Consider the following 20537-nt stretch of genomic DNA (forward strand, 5'->3'; position numbering starts at 1 on the left):
GAATCGACCTGGCATCCGGGTCATGAATGACGCAGCCCTTCCCTCCTTTGCACCGCCTCCTGTTAGCCCCGCCCCCATGGGGACCGCCCCCTTTGAAACCCGCCCCCTTTAGCGTCATCTGGAAGCCCCGCCCCGAGACCCCGCCCCCTGAGCTCCAAGGATTGTCCAAATATTCACCAAGTGGAGAATCAAATCCCCAAACCCCCAAAACCCCAAATCTCCAAACCCCCCAAACCCCCCAAACCCCCAAATCCCCCAAATCCCCCAAACCCCCCAAACCCCCCAAATCCCCCAAACCCCCAAATCCCCCAAAATCCCCCAAATCCCCCAAACCCCCAAAACCCCCAAAATCCCCCAAATCCCCCAAACCCCCCAAAACCCCCAAATCTCCAAACCCCCCAAACCCCCAAAACCCCCAAATCCCCCAAATCCCCCAAACCCCCAAAACCCCAAAATCCCCCAAATCTCCAAACCCCCCAAACCCCCCAAACCCCCAAACCCCCCAAATCCCCCAAACCCCTCAAATCCCCCAAACCCCCCAAATCCCCCAAACCCCTCAAATCCCCCAAACCCCCCAAATCCCCCAAACCCCCCAAATCCCCCAAACCCCTCAAATCCCCCAAACCCCCCAAATCCCCCAAAACCCCCAAATCCCCAAACCCCCCAAATCCCCCAAACCCCCCAAATCCCCCAAACCCCCCAAATCCCCCAAACCCCCCAAATCCCCCAAACCCCCCAAATCCCCCAAACCCCCCAAATCCCCCAAACCCCCCAAAACCCCCAAATCCCCCAAACCCCCCAAATCCCCCAAATCCCTCAAACCCACAAATCCCCAAAACCCCCAAATCCCCCAAAACCCCCAAACCCCCCAAATCCCCAAATCCCCAAAACCCCAAAACCCCCAAATCCCCCAAATCCCCCAATACCCCCAAATCCCCAAAACCCCCAAACCCCCCAAAACCCCCAAACCCCCCAAAACCCCCAAACCCCCCAAACCCCCAAATCCCTCAAACCCACAAATCCCCAAAACCCCCAAATCCCCCAAAACCCCCAAACCCCCCAAAACCCCCAAATCCCCAAAACCCCCAAATCCCCAAAACCCCCAAATCCCCAAATCCCCAAAACCCCCAAATCCCCAAAACCCCAAAACCCCCAAATCCCCAAAACCCCAAAACCCCCAAAACCCCAAAACCCCCAAATCCCCAAAACCCCAAAACCCCCAAATCCCCAAAACCCCCAAATCCCCAAAACCCCAAAACCCCCAAATCCCCAAAACCCCCAAATCCCCAAAACCCCCAAATCCCCAAAACCCCAAAACCCCCAAATCCCCCAAATCCCCCAAAACCCCAAATCCCCAAAACCCCGAATCCCCAAAACCCCCAAATCCCCAATTTGCAAAACCCCAAATCCCCAAAACCCAAAATCCCCAAAACCCCAAATCCCCAAATCTCCAAAACCCCAAATCCCCAAAACCCCAAATCTCCAAAACCCCAAATCCCCAAAACCCCAAATCTCCAAAACCCCAAATCCCCAAATCTCCAAAACCCCAAAACTCCCAAATCCCCAAAACCCCAAAACCTCAAAACCCCAAATCCCGAGTCCGGATAGAGAGACGGATCGTCAGAGAGAGTCCGGATAGAGAGACGGATCGTCAGGGAGAGTCCGGATAGAGAGACTGATCGTCAGAGAGAGTCCGGATAGAGAGACGGATCGTCAGGGAGAGTCCGGATAGAGAGACGGATCGTCAGGGGGAGAGTCCGGATAGAGAGACTGATCGTCAGGGGGAGAGTCCGGATAGAGAGACGGATCGTCACGGAGAGTCCAGATAGAGAGACGGATCGTCAGGGGGAGAGTCCGGATAGAGAGACGGATCGTCAGGGAGAGTCCGGATAGAGAGACGGATCGTCAGGGGGAGAGTCCGGATAGAGAGACTGATCGTCAGGGGGAGAGTCCGGATAGAGAGACGGATCGTCAGGGAGAGTCCGGATAGAGAGACGGATCGTCAGGGGGAGAGTCCGGATAGAGAGACTGATCGTCAGGGGGAGAGTCCGGATAGAGAGACGGATCGTCAGGGAGAGTCCGGATAGAGAGACGGATCGTCAGGGGGAGAGTCCGGATAGAGAGACGGATCGTCAGGGAGAGTCCGGATAGGGAGACTGATCGTCAGGGGGAGAGTCCGGATAGAGAGACGGATCGTCAGGGAGAGTCCGGATAGAGAGACGGATCGTCAGGGAGAGTCCGGATAGAGAGACGGATCGTCAGGGAGAGTCCGGATAGAGAGACGGATCGTCACGGAGAGTCCGGATAGAGAGACGGATCGTCAGGGGGAGAGTCCGGATAGAGAGACGGATCGTCAGGGAGAGTCCGGATAGAGAGACGGATCGTCAGGGGGAGAGTCCGGATAGAGAGACGGATCGTCAGGGGGAGAGTCCGGATAGAGAGACTGATCGTCAGGGGGAGAGTCCGGATAGAGAGACGGATCGTCACGGAGAGTCCGGATAGAGAGACTGATCGTCAGGGGGAGAGTCCGGATAGAGAGACGGATCGTCAGGGGGAGAGTCCGGATAGAGAGACTGATCGTCAGGGGGAGAGTCCGGATAGAGAGACGGATCGTCAGGGAGAGTCCGGATAGAGAGACTGATCGTCAGGGGGAGAGTCCGGATAGAGAAACTGATCGTCAGGGAGAGTCCGGATAGAGAGACGGATCGTCAGGGAGAGTCCGGATAGAGAGACGGATCGTCAGGGGGAGAGTCCGGATAGAGAGACGGATCGTCACGGAGAGTCCGGATAGAGAGACGGATCGTCAGGGGGAGAGTCCGGATAGAGAGACGGATCGTCAGGGGGAGAGTCCGGATAGGGAGACTGATCGTCACGGAGAGTCCGGATAGAGAGACGGATCGTCAGGGAGAGTCCGGATAGAGAGACTGATCGTCACGGAGAGTCCGGATAGAGAGACGGATCGTCAGGGGGAGAGTCCGGATAGAGAGACTGATCGTCACGGAGAGTCCGGATAGAGAGACGGATCGTCAGGGAGAGTCCGGATAGGGAGACGGATCGTCAGGGGGAGAGTCCGGATAGAGAGACGGATCGTCAGGGGGAGAGTCCGGATAGAGAGACGGATCGTCAGGGGGAGAGTCCGGATAGAGAGACGGATCGTCAGGGGGAGAGTCCGGATAGAGAGACGGATCGTCAGGGGGAGAGTCCGGATAGAGAGACTGATCGTCAGGGGGAGAGTCCGGATAGAGAGACGGATCGTCAGGGAGAGTCCGGATAGAGAGACGGATCGTCAGGGGGAGAGTCCGGATAGAGAGACGGATCGTCAGGGAGAGTCCGGATAGAGAGACGGATCATCAGGGAGAGTCCGGATAGAGAGACTGATCGTCAGGGGGAGAGTCCGGATAGAGAGACGGATCGTCAGGGGGAGAGTCCGGATAGAGAGACGGATCGTCAGGGGGAGAGTCCGGATAGAGAGACGGATCGTCAGGGAGAGTCCGGATAGAGAGACGGATCGTCACGGAGAGTCCGGATAGAGAGACGGATCGTCACGGAGAGTCCGGATAGAGAGACGGATCGTCAGGGAGAGTCCGGATAGAGAGACTGATCGTCAGGGGGAGAGTCCGGATAGAGAGACGGATCGTCACGGAGAGTCCGGATAGAGAGACGGATCGTCACGGAGAGTCCGGATAGAGAGACGGATCGTCAGGGAGAGTCCGGATAGAGAGACGGATCGTCACGGAGAGTCCGGATAGAGAGACGGATCGTCAGGGGGAGAGTCCGGATAGAGAGACGGATCGTCAGGGGGAGAGTCCGGATAGGGAGACGGATCGTCAGGGAGAGTCCGGATAGAGAGACGGATCGTCAGGGGGAGAGTCCGGATAGGGAGACGGATCGTCAGGGAGAGTCCGGATAGAGAGACGGATCGTCAGGGAGAGTCCGGATAGAGAGACGGATCGTCAGGGAGAGTCCGGATAGAGAGACGGATCGTCAGGGAGAGTCCGGATAGAGAGACGGATCGTCAGGGGGAGAGTCCGGATAGGGAGACGGATCGTCAGGGAGAGTCCGGATAGAGAGACGGATCGTCGGGGGAGAGTCCGGATAGAGAGACTGACCGTCAGGGAGAGTCCGGATAGAGAGACGGATCGTCAGGGAGAGTCCGGATAGAGAGACGGATCGTCAGGGAGAGTCCGGATAGGGAGACTGATCGTCAGGGGGAGAGTCCGGATAGAGAGACGGATCGTCAGGGGGAGAGTCCGGATAGAGAGACGGATCGTCAGGGAGAGTCCGGATAGGGAGACTGATCGTCAGGGGGAGAGTCCGGATAGAGAGACGGATCGTCAGGGGGAGAGTCCGGATAGAGAGACGGATCGTCGGGGGAGAGTCCGGATAGAGAGACGGATCGTCAGGGGGAGAGTCCGGATAGAGAGACGGATCGTCAGGGGGAGGGTCCGGATAGGGAGACTGATCGTCAGGGGGAGAGTCCGGATAGAGAGACGGATCGTCAGGGGGAGAGTCCGGATAGAGAGACGGATCGTCAGGGAGAGTCCGGATAGAGAGACGGATCGTCAGGGGGAGGGTCCGGATAGGGAGACTGATCGTCAGGGGGAGAGTCCGGATAGAGAGACGGATCGTCAGGGGGAGAGTCCGGATAGAGAGACGGATCGTCACGGAGAGTCCGGATAGAGAGACGGATCGTCAGGGAGAGTCCGGATAGAGAGACGGATCGTCAGGGAGAGTCCGGATAGAGAGACGGATCGTCAGGGGGAGGGTCCGGATAGGGAGACTGATCGTCAGGGGGAGAGTCCGGATAGAGAGACGGATCGTCAGGGGGAGAGTCCGGATAGAGAGACGGATCGTCACGGAGAGTCTGGATAGAGAGACGGATTGTGAGTGTGTGTCCGGATAGAGAGACGGATTGTGAGTGTGTGTCCGGATAGAGAGACGGATTGTGAGTGTGTGTCCGGATAGAGAGATACGGAATGTCAGGAAGCACCCGCAAAGAGAGACGGATCTTCAGCTGGAGTCCGGATAGAGGGATAATATGTCAGGTAGAGTCCGGATTGGGAGACGGAACTTCAGGGAGTATCCAGACAGAGAGTCCCGATATAGAGAGATGGAAACATCATGGAAAGTCCGGATACAGAGAGGGAACGTCAGGAAGCATCCGGATAGAGAGGCAGAATGTCAGGAAGCATCCGGACAGAGCACCTCATCGTCAAACTCCACCTCTTTCAACGCAAATGGGAAACTGAAGCACGGCAGAAGTTACTGATTATTGGCGGAGGCGCCCAGCTCACGGTCTAACATTGCTGCAGCTGCTGCCCCCACACACACACACACACCGGGATCCAGTTCATCCTCCCCTGCCTGGACGGCCTTCAGTATTCCTCCCTCTCCCTCCCCCTTCTCCCTCCCTCTCCCTCCTGCTGGGCATGTCCGGCGAGGTGATCGCTCGCTGGGACCTGAGCAGGCCACCTCTGTGCGCTATTGCAGTACGGGTCAGCATACCCAGTGGGTCAAACCATTTGCATTGACATAGCGCCGCTCAGGTCCCGATGGATCGCGACCAGTGGAGTACTTTTCAAGCGTGGTCAGCGTAATGCTGCAGCCCGGTTTGGGCACAGCAAGATCCCACAAGCAGAAATGTGATCATCCCTTTTGGTTATATCGATTGAATATATTGGTCGAGGACACTAAGGGAGACTCCTCTCCTGCTCTTCCAGCCAATCGGCCACTTTCAGCTTGAGAGCACAGATGGGGCCTCACTTTAATTTAATTTTTTTTATTCATTCACGGGATGTGGGCGTCTCTGGCTGGGCCCAGCATTTGTTTCCCGCCCCTAATTGCCCCCTTGAGAAGGTGGTGGGTGAGCTGCCTTCTTGAGCCGCTGCAGTCCCCTGTGGTGTAGGTACATCCACAGCGCTGTTAGGGAGGGAGTTCCAGGATTTGGACCCAGCGACAGTGAAGGAACGGCCGATATATTTCCAAGTCAGGATGGTGTGTGGCTTGGAGGGGAACTTCCAGGCGGTGGTGTTCCCCATGTGTCTGCTGCCCTTGTCCTTCTAGATGGTAGTGGTCGTGGGTTTGGAAGGTGCTGCCTAAGGAGCCTTGGTGAGTTGCTGCAGTGCATCTTGTAGATGGTACACACACTGCTGCTACTGTGCGTCGGTGGTGGAGGGAGTGAATGTTTGTGGATGTGGTGCCGATCAAGCGGGGCTGCTTTGTCCTGGACGGTGTTGAGCTTCTTGAGTGTTGTGGGAGCTGTACACGTCCAGGCAAGTGGGGAGTATCCCATCCCACTCCTGACTTGTGCCTTGTAGATTGGTGGACAGGCTTTGGGGAGTCAGGAGGTGAGTTACTCACCACAGGATTCCCAGCCTCTGACCTGCTCTTGTAGCCACAGTATTTATATGGCTAGTCCAGTTCAGTTTCTGGTCAATGGTAACCCCCAGGATGTTGATAGTGGGGGATTCAGTGATGGTAATGCCATTGAACATCAAGGGGTGATGGTTGGATTCTCTCTTGTTGGAGATGGTCATTGCCTGGCACTTGTGTGGTGTGAATGTTATTTGCCACTTGTCAGCCCAAGCCTGGATATTGTCCAGGTCTTGCTGCATTTGGACATGGGCTGCTTCAGTATCTGAGGAGTTGCGAATGATGCTGAACATTGTGCAACCATCAGCGAACACCCCCACTTCTGACCTTATGATGGAAGGAAGGTCATTGATGAAGCAGCTGAAGATGGTTGGGCCGAGGACACTACCCTGAGGATAGTTAGTGTTGGGGTTAGGATGAATCGGGATTAGCAGAGTGCTGAGTGGTGTTGGGGTTAGGATGAATAAGGATTAGCAGAGTGCTGAGTGGTGTTGGGGTTAGGATGAATCAGCGCGAGTCAGACCAAATTCTGCGATGGTGAGGACATCATCTGTTCCTCTGTCCCCGTAACCCGGGATCCAGGATCTCATCTCCCTGTTCCTGTAACCCGGGATCCAGGATCTCATCGCCCTGTTCCTGTAACTCTGACATACCCCCCTAGCCCTGTCCCCAGAACCGTGCCTGCAACCCAGGACATCCTCCCTCCCCCTTCCCCTCCCCCTGTGTGTGCCTGTGAGCTGGGACATGTGTGTGCCGTGTTATTGATGTGACTGTGTTCAGTATCTTGCTGCTGGCTGGGATACTGTTGCAGGACTGAACAGGACTCCGGGTTGTGATGAAATCAGTTGACATTTTATTTTAAAATTTCATATGAAGCTTTCACATTTTAAAAAAACGATTATCATTGTTTGAAATTAGTCATGATGACTCAGGTGGCCAAGAAGGAGTGGTTCCATTCAGAGGTTTGGGGAGCAAAGGATTCATTGAATTGGGGACAGATGAACTACATGGAGCAGAGGTGATCCCTGAGCACAGACCTGTGTCTGAGGATTGAGCAGGGTTTCTGGTGGTTGCCGGAGTGCTGAGGGTGAAGAGATTAGCTCTGTTACTGCTGCTCATTTTGCAGTGACGTTGGAGAGCAGACCACCTGATGCTTGGCAACGGGATCTCGAACTAACATCAGCTCCTGAAGCAGCGTGTATGTTTCACACGTCAGATCGAAAGCATTCTTCTGAAATTAAGAATAGGAACACCACGATGAGCCAGAAAACCATTTACAAGCCCTGACTACCAGAGAATCACAGTATCCTGTATTTATAATATACACACACACAGGGGGCTGGATCCTGTATTTATATTACACACACAGGGGGCTGGATCCTGTATTTATAATATACACACACACAGGGGGCTGGATCCTGTATTTATAATATACACACACACAGGGGGCTGGATCCTGTATTTATAATATACACACACACAGGGGGCTGGATCCTGTATTTATATTACACACACAGGGGGCTGGATCCTGTATTTATATTACACACACAGGGGGCTGGATCCTGTATTTATAATATACACACACACAGGCGGCCGGATCCTGTATTTATAATAGTCACACACACAAACACACACACAGGGGGCTGGATCCCGTAATTATAATACATACACACACACACACACACACACACACACGGGGCTGGATCCTGTATTTAAAGTACACACACACACACACACACGCACACACACGGGGCTGGATCCTGTATTTAAAGTACACACACACACACACACACGCACACACACGGGGCTGGATCCTGTATTTAAAGTACACACACACACACACGCACACACAGGGATGGATCCTGCATTTATAATACACACACAGGGTGCTGGATCCTGTATGTACAATACACACACACACAAACGAGGCTGGATTCTGTATTTATAAAAACAAAAAACTACTGCGGATGCTGGAAATCCAAAACAAAAACAGAATTACCTGGAAAAACTCAGCAGGTCTGGCAGCATCGGCGGAGAAGAAAAGAGTTGACGTTTCGAGTCCTCATGACCCTTCAACAGAACTGAGCGTAGTTAGGAGAGGGGTGAAATATAAGCTGGTTTAAGGTGGGGGTGCGGGGGGAGAGAGAAGTTGAGGGTGTGATTGTGGAGATAAGCAAGCAGTGATAGGAGCAGATAATCAAAAGATGTCACAGACAAAAGGATCAAAGAGGTGTTGAAGGTGGTGATATTATCTAAGAAAAGTGCTAATTAAGAATGGATGACAGGATACTCAAAGTACAGCTCTAGTGGGGGTGGGGTGGACAGACTAACAAAGTTTTAGTTGTAGATTTAAAAATAATGGAAATAGGTGGGAAAAGAAAAATCTATATAAATTATTGGAAAAAACAAAAGGGAGGGGGAAGAAACGGGGTGGGGATGGGGGGAGGGGGAGTAAAGGCTGTAAAGTGCCTAGTCGGAAGATGAGGTGCTGTTCCTCCAGTTTGCGTTGGGCTTCACTGGAACAATGCAGCAAGCCAAGGACAGACATGTGGGCAAGAGAGCAGGGTGGAGTGTTAAAATAGCAAGCGACAGGGAGGTTTGGGTCTTTCTTGCGGACAGACCGCAGGTGTTCTGCAAAGCGGTCGCCCAGTTTGCGTTTGGTCTCTCCAATGTAGAGGAGACCGCATTGGGAGCAACGAATGCAGTAGACTAAGTTAGGGGAAATGCAAGTGAAATGCTGCTTCACTTGAAAGGAGTGTTTGGGCCCTTGGACGGTGAGGAGAGAGGAAGTGAAGGGGCAGGTGTTGCATCTTCTGCGTGGGCATGGGGAGGTGCCGTGGGTGGGGGTTGAGGAGTAGGGGGTGATGGAGGAGTGGACCAGGGTGTCCCGGAGGGAATAATCCCTGCGGAATACCACCGGGGGGGTGAAGGGAAGATGTGTTTGGTGGTGGCATCATGCTGGAGTTGGCGGAAATGGCGGAGGATGATCCTTTGAATGCGGAGGCTGGTGGGGTGATAAGTGAGGACAAGGGGGACACTATCATGTTTCTGGGAGGGAGGAGTAGGCGTGAGGGCGGATGCGCGGGAGATGGGCCGGACATGGTTGAGGGTTCTGTCAACCACCGTGGATGGAAAACCTCGGTTAAGGAAGAAGGAGGACATGTCAGAGGAACTGTTTTTGAAGGTAGCGTCATCAGAACAGATGCGACGGAGGCGAAGGAACTGAGAGAATGGGATGGAGTCCTTACAGGAAGCGGGGTGTGAGGAGCTGTAGTCGAGGTAGCTGTGGGAGTCGGTAGGCTTGTAATGGATATCGGTGGACAGTCTATCACCAGAAATTGAGACAGAGAGGTCAAGGAAGGGAAGAGAAGTGTCAGAGACGGACCATGTGAAAATGATGGAGGGTGGCGATTGGAAGCAAAATTAATAAATTTTTCCAGGTCCAGACGAGGGCATGACTGGGTGGAAGGATCCAGGAAAGGGTAATTGCAAAAGCAGCAGAGGAAATGTCAAAGTTCTAGAGTAGGGCAGCGGTTAAAAATAAGAAGAGCGGATGAGAAAGGGGCAGTGAGGGTAACAAAGGACTGACTCAGTTAAGGTCAGGGATAATTCGGAAAAAGTCCAAGCGAAAGGCGCTATTATCTGAATGCGAGAAACACTGGTGACAAGTTAAGTGAATTAGCACAAAATGGAAACAGCCAGGTCTCTAATAGCCAGGCCGGAGACATGGTTGCAAGGTGTCCGAAGCTGGGAAACAAGTACTGCAGGGTAGATAGCTTCTCGAGTTAGAATCAGTTTGGGCGGGAGCAGAAAACAATAGCGGGAGCTGTTTATCGGCCCTCTAACCGGACTAGCGCAGGGAAGGGTATAAATCAGGAAGTCAGAGGTGCCTGCAATAAGGGTAACACAGTAACCACAGGGACTTTAATCTTCATATTGACTGGGCAAACCAAATTGGCAGTAATAATGTGGAGTGTTCCAATGCAATGGTGTGGCTCAGTTCATAGCACCCTCGCCTTTGAGTCAGAAGGTTGTGGGTTCATGTCCCACTCCCGGAAAACCAAGAACTGTGAATGTACTCGAAAGAGTTACATGCGATCTGTTGATAACTCGAAAGAGTTACAAGGTAGGTTGCTTGACCTGTATGTCGAGGAACCAACTGGGGAACAGGCTGTTGTGAATCTAGTATTGTGCAACCAGAAAGGGTTGTCCGATAACCTCGTGAAAAAAAAAAGGGGGGGAGGCCTCTACGTAAGAGTGAGCATAATAGGGTAGAAGTTTATATGGAGTTTGAGTGTGATTTAGTTAAGTCCAAAAACTGGGGCCTTAAAACTAAACAAGGAAAACATAAGGGGCTGGTTGGGTGTTACATTAAGAGATATGATGGTAATCAGGCAATCACCAGCAATGAAAGATTCTTGAAATGTTTAGCAAAGTGAGGAGACTAGCACGAGACATAAAAACAGATCGCAATCGTTTTTATAGACGTGCAAAGGGGAAGAGATTAGTGAAAGTAAATGTGGGCCTGTTAGAGGCAGACAGGTGAAATTATAATGGAAAATAAGGTAATCACTTATAATCCCGTCTTTAACTCCTCTTATCATGTGCTAGTTAGCTTAACATCTGCGGCTGGCAAAACGCTAGAGACTATTATTAGGGATTTGGTAACAGGGCGCTTAGAAAATCCTAATCTGATTAAGGAAAAGTCAACACATTTTATAAAAGGGGAAGGAAAACAGAGTTAACATTTCGAGTCCTTGTGACTCTTCCTCAGAGGACTTGGAAGGTTAACTGTTTTCTCTCTCTCCACAGAGGCTTTTCGACTGGCTGAGTTTTTCCAGCATTTTCTGTTTTTTTGTTTCAGATTTCCAGCATCTGCAGTGTTTGGCTTTTATAAAAGTCCTGCTGGACAACTTTGTCCCGGGTTTTTGAGGATGGATAAGGGGGAACCAGTGGATGTGGTGTATTTAGGTTTTCAACGGGCATCCGGTAAGGTGCCACACAGGAAGTTATTACACAACATTAGGGCTCGTGAGGCTGGAGGTAGTATACTCATGTGGACTGACGATTGTTAATGGACAGAAAATGGAGAGGAGGAACAAGTGAGACATTTTTGGGTCGGCAGAGTGTAACCAGGAGAGTACCACAAAGGATCAGTACTTGCAATCTATGTTCATGATTTAGATGAAGGGGCTGAGTGTTATGTACCCAAGTTGGCTGACGATATGAAGTCTGGTAGGAAAATAAGCGGTGAGCCCAGCCAAGGGACATAGACGGGTCAGATGAGTGGGCAAGGGCGTGGTAATTATAATAACAACTTGCATTTATGTAGCACCTTTAACGTAACAGAACGTCCCAAGGAGCTTTGCAGGACTGTTGTAAAACAAGGTGAGACACTGAGCCACTTAAGGAGATATTAGGTCAGGCGACCAAACTCTTGGTCAAGGAGGTAGGTTGAAGGAGTCTTTTTATGGAGGAAAGTGAGGTCGAGAGGCAGAGAGGTGTAAGGAGGGTATTTCAGAAGTTGGGGCCTGGGCAACTGAAGGCATGGCCACCAATGGTCCATAAGATGTAGGAGCAGAAGTAGGCCATTCGGCCCATTGAGACTGCTCTGTCATTCAAATGAGATCAAGGCTGATTTGAAAATCCTCGACTCCACTTTCCTGCCTTTCATCCATAACCGTTGATTCCCTCACTGATTAAAAATCTGTCTATCTCAGCCTTGAATGTACCTAACGACCCAGCCTCTACAGCCCTCTGCGGGTAAAGAATTCCACAGATTCACTACACCTCTGAGAAGGAATTCCTCCTCGCCTCTGTCTTAAATGGGCGATGCCCTTACTCTGAGATTGTGCCCTCTGGTCCTAGGCTCTCCCACAAGGGGGAACAACCTCTCAGCATCTACCCTGTCAAGCCCCCTGACCGAGCGATTAAAATTGGGATGGACAGGAGGAGGGTACCAGGGTTGGAGGAGCGCAGATATCTTGGAGGGTTGCGTGGGGTGGGGAGGTGGTGGGGGGTGGTGTTAGAGATGATAGAGATAGGAAGGGCTGAGGCCATGGAGGGATTTATAAACAAGCTCAAGATTTTTAAAACCAAGGAAAAGAAATGGGAGGCGTAGCAGACAGTGAGGACAACACAAAGATAGGCTAGCTAGAATCATACAGAGAAACAGCAGCTGGAATCTCAGACAGAGAAGTACAAAGTGGTGTATTTTGATAGGAGGGGCAGTATAGACTTAATGGTTCAGCTCTACAGGAACGGGTGGGCACAGAGGGACCTGGGAGTGCACGTGCACAGATCTTTGCAAGCTGCAGGACATTGAGATGGTGATGAGCGTATGGGACCTCAGGCCCTCATGAAAGGGGGGAAGCTGTTAGATCTGGTCAGGACCCCAGCTCGAGTGCTGCCCCCCCCACCAGATCTGGTCGCCACACACTTTAGGGAGGACGCGAGTGTCCGTGAGAGGGTGCGGAGGGGGGGTTTAACAGAACGGGTCCAGGGATGAGGGGGTTTTTAGCGACAGGGTTTGGTGGGAGAAGCTGGGATTGTTCCCCTTTGGAGCGAAGGAGATCGAGGGGGGGATTTGATCGAGGCGAGAACAAGATGATGACAGGGTTGGATAAGGGAGAGAAAGAAAGGCTGGTCCCATTGGCTGACGGTACGAGGAGTACGAGGTGGGGGGGATGGGAGAAAGAACTATTTTTGCGCAGCGAGTGGTGACCCGGAACTCACTTCCCGCGAGGGGCGTGGAAGGGGAGGCGATGAATGATTTCAGAAGGAAATCAGATGGGCGCTGGAGGGAAATAAGCTCACAGGGGCTACAGGGCTCGGACAGGGGAGTGGGGCTGACTGAGTTGCTCTATGGGGAGCTGGCGTAGACTTGATGGGCTGAATGGCCGCCTCCTGCGCTGTGAATGACTCTATGATTCTAAGACGAGAGAGATTCTCGGTGAGCACAGAGATGGCAGCGGAGTGGGAGCTGCTGTGAGGTTAGGAAGAGGAGAACGAGGGAGACCAGCGAGGGGCACTTTGGAGCTGTCGAGTTTGGAGGTCACGGTGACCTGGATGAGGGTTTCGGCAGTAGATGAGCAGAGACCGGAACAAGGTCAGGCGTTGTTACAGAGGCAGTGTTAAAAACACTTCCCTGACAGAAAATGGTTTATCTTCAAGAGCTAAGAACGTTCTGGAAGAGTTTATATGTTTGAAAAGACACTGTTCCTTAAAGGGTCAATGCTGTTCTCTGGTGGCTGCTGTTCCTAGAAAAGACAGCATTTTACAGGGAAAGGTAATGACGCAGTTTTAGTGAAGCTGGAATCCTCTTGACCCCGGGTGGACTGTTTACAAAAAGGGTCACATGGTGGTTTACGGCTTTGGGGAAAAAAAAATGCCTGGAAAACTGTGTTCAAAAGCTGGTCGACTGCTTTGCTTTGGGGGAATCAAGAAGGACCAACTGCTTGAGGAAAGAAGACAGCAGATCCTGAAGCTCCAGATCCATCGTGAAGCTAAAGGGAGATGGACATTGCTCCAAAGTCGCTCTACGTTCTGAAATTGACTGACTGCAAGTTTTCCCTGAAGTCCCCCCTGAAAAAGTAGTGCAAAAGTTATCGACTGTTTCCCAGGCCAGCGCTGAGAGACGAACCAAACAGCCCAGATACCATTACAAGGACTCCACCATCTATCCTTTTCCCTTGAGCCATTGATTTATAACCTTTTGGCAGAATTCCTGTTTTATTTTAGTGTGAGCTTGTGAGAGCGGGCATGTGAGCGTGAGAGAGAGAGAGAGAGAGAGAGAAAGTGTGTGTGTGTGTCTGAGAGAGAGCACGAGTTAGGGTATTTAAAGTAATTATTATAGTTTCATATTTCATACTGTATGTTAATATGCTCTGCCTTTCTACTTGACAAGCCTGGTTTTATAACAAACTAATAATGTTGTTGTTTATTGAAGAATCCTGGGCATCGGGTGGTCATTCTGTGATTCATAGAGAAAGCATAAATTTGGCCTTTTGGCTAGTGGGATGAGTGCCGCTGGCTTGGCCAGCATTTATTGTCCATCCCTAACTGCCCTTGTTCAGAGGGTATTTAAGAGTCGACCACATTGCTGTGGAGTGGAGCAGCGGAACGAGAGACAGACAGTGCGTTCCTCTTATCTGGGTTTTAACAGGCGGTCTTGGTGACGGAGCAAATATGTAGTCAGAAGTTCACCTTGGGATCAGTTGCGACACCGAGGTTTCAAGTAGGCTGGCTTACTCTCAGACTGTTACCAGGGAGGGGAGAGGGATGGAGTCAGTAGCTAGGAAACGGAGTTTGGAGTGAAGACTGAAAACAATAGCTTCATTCTTCCCAAGAGCAATGGCAAATGGGATATAATGTAGTCCAGGTGAAGTTATCCAATTTAGTGGGAAAGGAAAAAGTCGAATATCTTTTTGAATTGAGAGGGACTGGGTAATGTTTGCATTCTGAGAATCTGGGTGTGCTCGTACATGAACCACAGACAGTTCACACGCAGATACAGTAAGCAATTAGAAAGGCAAATGATATGTTGGCTGTTCTTACAAAGGATCGGAGTATAAGAGTCAAGAAGCCTTACTACAATGAGGCAGAGTGTTGGTGGAGCTCAGTGTTCAGTTTTGGTCTCCTTACCTAAGGGAAGACACACTTGGCCTAGAGGGAGTGCAAAGAAGGTTCACTAGACTGGTCCCTGGGATGACAGGACTGGGGAGGCAGTGGTGCAGTGGTATTGCCACCGGGGGACCCAGGTTCGAATCCCACCCCGGCAGACAGAGGTATTCGAATTCAATAAAAATCTGGAATTAAAAGTCCAATGACAACCATGTCATAAAAACCCCATCTGGGTCACTCATGCCCCTTTAGGGGAGGGAAATCTGCCCTCCTTACCCAGTCTGGCCTACACGTGACTCCAGACCCCACAGCCGCGTGGTCGACTCTTAACTGCCCCCCCTTGAAATGGCCGAGCGAGACCCTCAGTTCAAGGGGGCAATTAGGGACGGGCATTAAATGCTAGTCTCGCCCACACCCCATGGACGAGCGGATAAAAACTATCCTAGATCTATATTCCCCAGGGGGGGGAGAGGTTGTCTAATTGAAGCATATAAAATTCCTAAGGGGCTTGACAGGGAAGATGTTGAAAATATGTTTGCCCTTGGCTGGGAGTCAAGAACACAGGGTCACAGCCTCAGACTAGGGGGTCAGTCATTTAGGACTGTGATGGGGAGAATTTTCTTTTTTACTTAAGGAATCCTGGAGTCTTTGGGATTCCCAAGCCCAGAGAGCTGTGGTTGCTCAGTCATTGAGCATGTTCAAGACAGAGCTTGGGGAGGGTACAGAGAGTGGGCGGGAAAATGGAACTGAAACCCAGGATGGCGGAGCTGGTTTTGGTCTCCTCCTGCTCCTATTCCTTCTGTTCCTGTGGTAGATTGTTGAGTGCTACGGGGATTAAGGGATACAGGGATAGGGAAGGAAGGTGGAATTGAGGTAAGAGATCAGCCATGATCTTATTGAATAGTGGAGCAGGCTCGAGGGGCTGAATGGCCTCCGTCCGCTCCTATTTCTTATCTTCTTCCGAAAAAGCCTGAAGGTGGCTCACAGGAGTGCGAGCAGACAAAGTTTGACATCGAGCTACACAGGGGATATTAGGAGGCGACCAAAAAGCTAAAAAGGTTTTAAGGAGCATCTTAAAGGAGGAGAGATGAGTAGAGAGATGATGAGGTTGAGGGAGGGAGTTCCAGAGATCTTGGCAGCTGAAGGTTTGGCCACCAATGCTGGTGCGATTAAATTCGGGGACGCTCAAGGGGCTAGAATTAGCGGAGTGCAGATAGCTCGGAGGATTGTGGAGTTGCAGGAGGTTACAGAGAGAGGCAGGGATGAGGGTAGAGAAGAATTTGAAAAGGATTAAAATTGAAGTGTTGCCTAATTAGGAGTCAGTTTCTGTCAGCGAGCACAGGAGTGATGGTGAAGGGGATTTGGTACGGCAGGAGAGTGTTGGATAAGCTGAATTTGATGGCGGGTTGAATGTGGGAGAGCAGCCAGGCGTTGGAAAACTCGAGTCTGGAGGTAACGAAGACGTGGATGAGAGTTTCAGCAGTGAATTAGATGAGGGAGAGGCTGAGTCGGGCAAAGTTACAGAGGCTGAATTAGGTGGTTTAGTGATGGCGTGGATATAGGGTTGGAAGTTCATCAATGACCTTCCTTCCATCAGAAGGTCAGAAGTGGGGATGTTCGCTGATGATTGCACAATGTTCAGCACCATTCGCGACTCCTCAGATACTGAAGCAGTCCATGTCCAAATGCAGCAAGACCTGGACAATATCCAGGCTTGGGCTGACAAGTGGCAAGTAACATTCGTGCCACACAAGTGCCAGGCAATGACCATCTCCAACAAGAGAGAATCCAACCATCACCCCTTGACATTCAATGGCATTACCATCACTGAATCCCCCACTATCAACATCCTGGGGGTTACCATTGACCAGAAACTGAACTGGACCCAGCCATATAAATACTGTGGCTACAAGAGCAGGTCAGAGGCTGGGAATCCTGTGGTGAGTAACTCACCTCCTGACTCCCCAAAGCCTGTCCACCATCTACAAGGCACAAGTCAGGAGTGTGATGGAATACTCCCCACTTGCCTGGATGAGTGCAGCTCCCACAACACTCAAGAAGCTCGACACCATCCAGGACAAAGCAGCCCCGCTTGATGGGCACCCCATCCGCAAACATTCACTCCCTCCACCACCGATGCACAGTAGCAGCAGTGTGTGTACCATCTACAAGATGCACTGCAGCAACTCACCAAGGCTCCTTAGACAGCACCTTCCAAACCCACGACCACTACCATCTAGAAGGACAAGGGGCAGCAGACACATGGGGAACACCACCACCTGGAAGTTCCCCTCCAAGCCACTCACCATCCTCACTTGGAAATATATCAGCTGTTCCTTCACTGTCGCTGGGTCCAAATCCTGGAGCTCCCTCCCTAACAGCACGGTGGGTGTACCTACACCACACGGGACTGCAGCGGCTCAAGAAGGCAGCTCACCCACCACCTTCTCAAGGGGGCAATTAGGGATGGGCAATAAATGCTAGGCCCGGCCAGCGACGCTCACATCCCATGAATGAATTTTTTAAAAATGTCAAAATGGCACCAAAAGGGAACATTCTGGATCAGCCTCTGAGAAATCGGTGACTAGGGAACAGAGTTTGTGGTGACAACAGAAGAAAATGGCTTTGGTCTTCCCTATATTCAGTTGGAGGAAATTCCTGCTGGTCCAGGATTGGAAGCCAGACAATTTAGAGACAATGGAGGGGTTGAGGGAGACGTTGTCTGGTCGAGGTGGATGTGGTCAGCGTGGATGTGGGAAGTGACATTGTGCTTCGGAATGTTGTCTTTGATAGGCAGCCTGTAGATGAGAAATGGGGGACAGCCAAGGGTAAATCCTAGAGGAGGGGGTAAATCAGGAAGAGAAGCCATTGCAAGCGATTCTCGGACTGCGGTTGGGTAGATAAGAATGGGGATCAGGTGAGAGCAGGTCCCACCCAGCTGGACAACAGTGGGGAGGTGATGGAGGAGGAGGGGGTGGTCAACCGGGGTCAAAGGCTGCAGGAGGATCGAGAAGGATGAAGGGATGGGCGGTGGGTGGAGGGGGAAGGTAGATTGGAGAAACACCACCCTTCCTGGAAGCAGTAATGAAGATAAAAGTCACCCACTTACTGAAGCCGGACGATCTTGTCTCCTTTTAGCTGCTTGTTTTCCTGAGCCCTGGGAACACGTCCTCATGAACATATTTAAATGAATGACCTGCCTCTGAGGAGTGGGTCACTCACTCGATCTGTCTCTGAGGAGTGGGTCAGTCACTCGATCTGTCTCTGGGGAGTGGGTCAGTCACTCGATCTGTCTCTGGGGAGTGGGTCAGTCACTCGATCTGTCTCTGGGGAGTGGGTCACTCACTCGATCTGTCTCTGAGGAGTGGGTCACTCACTCGATCAGCCTCTGAGGAGTGGGTCAGTCACTCGACCTGTCTCTGAGGAGTGGGTCACTCACTCGATCAGCCTCTGAGGAGTGGGTCAGTCACTCGACCTGTCTCTGAGGAGTGGGTCAGTCACTCGATCTGTCTCTGAGGAGTGGGTCAGTCACTCGATCAGCCTCTGAGGAGTGGGTCAGTCACTCGATCAGCCTCTGAGGAGTGGGTCACTCACTCGATCAGCCTCTGAGGAGTGGGTCAGTCACTCGATCAGCCTCTGAGGAGTGGGTCACTCACTCGATCTGTCTCTGGGGAGTGGGTCACTCACTCGATCTGTCTCTGAGGAGTGGGTCACTCACTCGATCTGTCTCTGAGGAGTGGGTCACTCACTCGATCTGTCTCTGGGGAGTGGGTCAGTCACTCGATCTGTCTCTGAGGAGTGGGTCACTCACTCGATCTGTCTCTGGGGAGTGGGTCAGTCACTCGATCTGTCTCTGAGGAGTGGGTCACTCACTCGATCTGCCTCTGAGGAGTGGGTCAGTCACTCGATCAGCCTCTGAGGAGTGGGTCACTCACTCGATCTGCCTCTGAGGAGTGGGTCAGTCACTCGATCTGTCTCTGAGGAGTGGGTCAGTCACTCGATCTGTCTCTGGGGAGTGGGTCACTCACTCGACCTGCCTCTGAGGAGTGGGTCAGTCACTCGACCTGCCTCTGAGGAGTGGGTCAGTCACTCGATCTGTCTCTGAGGAGTGGGTCACTCACTCGATCAGCCTCTGGGGAGTGGGTCAGTCACTCGATCTGTCTCTGGGGAGTGGGTCAGTCACTCGACCTGTCTCTGGGGAGTGGGTCACTCACTCGATCTGTCTCTGGGGAGTGGGTCAGTCACTCGACCTGCCTCTGAGGAGTGGGTCACTCACTCGACCTGTCTCTGAGGAGTGGGTCAGTCACTCGACCTGCCTCTGAGGAGTGGGTCACTCACTCGACCTGTCTCTGGGGAGTGGGTCAGTCACTCGATCTGTCTCTGGGGAGTGGGTCACTCACTCGATCTGTCTCTGGGGAGTGGGTCAGTCACTCGATCTGTCTCTGAGGAGTGGGTCAGTCACTCGATCTGTCTCTGAGGAGTGGGTCAGTCACTCGATCTGTCTCTGGGGAGTGGGTCAGTCACTCGATCTGTCTCTGGGGAGTGGGTCAGTCACTCGATCTGTCTCTGGGGAGTGGGTCAGTCACTCGATCAGCCTCTGGGGAGTGGGTCACTCACTCGATCTGTCTCTGGGGAGTGGGTCAGTCACTCGATCTGCCTCTGGGGAGTGGGTCACTCACTCGACCTGCCTCCTTGAGAAAGTTGGAGGCAGGTTATGCCCCCCGTATTTTGCACCCTCTAACTGCCCCCCTCCACCCCTGTCCTGTGCGTTTCTAACCCTGTCCCACTGTGTGCCATCTAACCCTCTTCCCCTGTCCACCATGTGCTGTGTAATCCTCCAGGAGCTGCTCTCTGGCTATGGTTAGATTTTCACAGCGTGAATTTGACACACAGGAACAATATGACTCACCGTTATCAACAGCCTCAACAGTCCACTGGTTGTCCTGCCATCAGGGCTCTGCTTCACATTATGTGTCTGCGTTTTAACCGTCGTCAGGAAAGCTTTCAGACCAGTCTCCGTAATCTGATTATCTGAGACAGAAAGAGAAACCAATCACCACCAGGAACTCAGTTAACCAGCAAAACTACCACCAGCAACTGACTTAACCAGAAAAGCTACCACCAGAAACTGACTTAACAAGAAAAACTACCACTGGCAACTGGGGTAACCAGCAAAGCTACCACCAGCAACTGACTTAACCAGAAAAACTACCACTGGCAACTGAGGTAACCAGCAAAGCTACCACCAGCAACTGACTTAACTAATAAAGCTACCACCAACAACTGACTTATCCAGGAAAACTACCACCAGCAACTCAATTAACCAGCAAAACTACCACCAGCACCTGATGTGACCAGCAAAACTACCACCAGCAACTCAATTAACCAGCAAAACCACCGCCAGCAACTCAATTAACCAGCAAAACTACCACCAGCAACTCAATTAACCAGCAAAACCACCGCCAGCAACTCAATTAACCACCAGCAACTCAATTAAATGGCAAAACCACCACCAGCAACTCAATTAATCAGCAAATCTACCA

At 51.8% G+C, this 20537-nt stretch overlaps 1 protein-coding gene across 1 annotated transcript in view; it reads right to left on the minus strand.

The window, feature by feature from the left end:
• Window positions 1-7397: 7397 nt before the first annotated feature.
• The window catches only part of LOC144674006 (leucine-rich repeat-containing protein 71-like), a gene marked incomplete at its 5' end in the record, with an annotated part of 47799 nt that continues 34659 nt past the window's right edge, over window positions 7398-20537 (minus strand). Inside the window, 2 exons of the mRNA XM_078535583.1 lie at window positions 7398-7603; window positions 19904-20025. Of these exons, the coding sequence (XP_078391709.1) occupies window positions 7478-7603; window positions 19904-20025 (248 nt within the window). The remainder of the gene's footprint in view (window positions 7604-19903; window positions 20026-20537) is intronic.

Source organism: Cetorhinus maximus, unplaced genomic scaffold, assembly GCF_964194155.1.
Source record: "Cetorhinus maximus unplaced genomic scaffold, sCetMax3.hap1.1 HAP1_SCAFFOLD_536, whole genome shotgun sequence".
Classification (NCBI taxonomy): domain Eukaryota; kingdom Metazoa; phylum Chordata; class Chondrichthyes; order Lamniformes; family Cetorhinidae; genus Cetorhinus; species Cetorhinus maximus.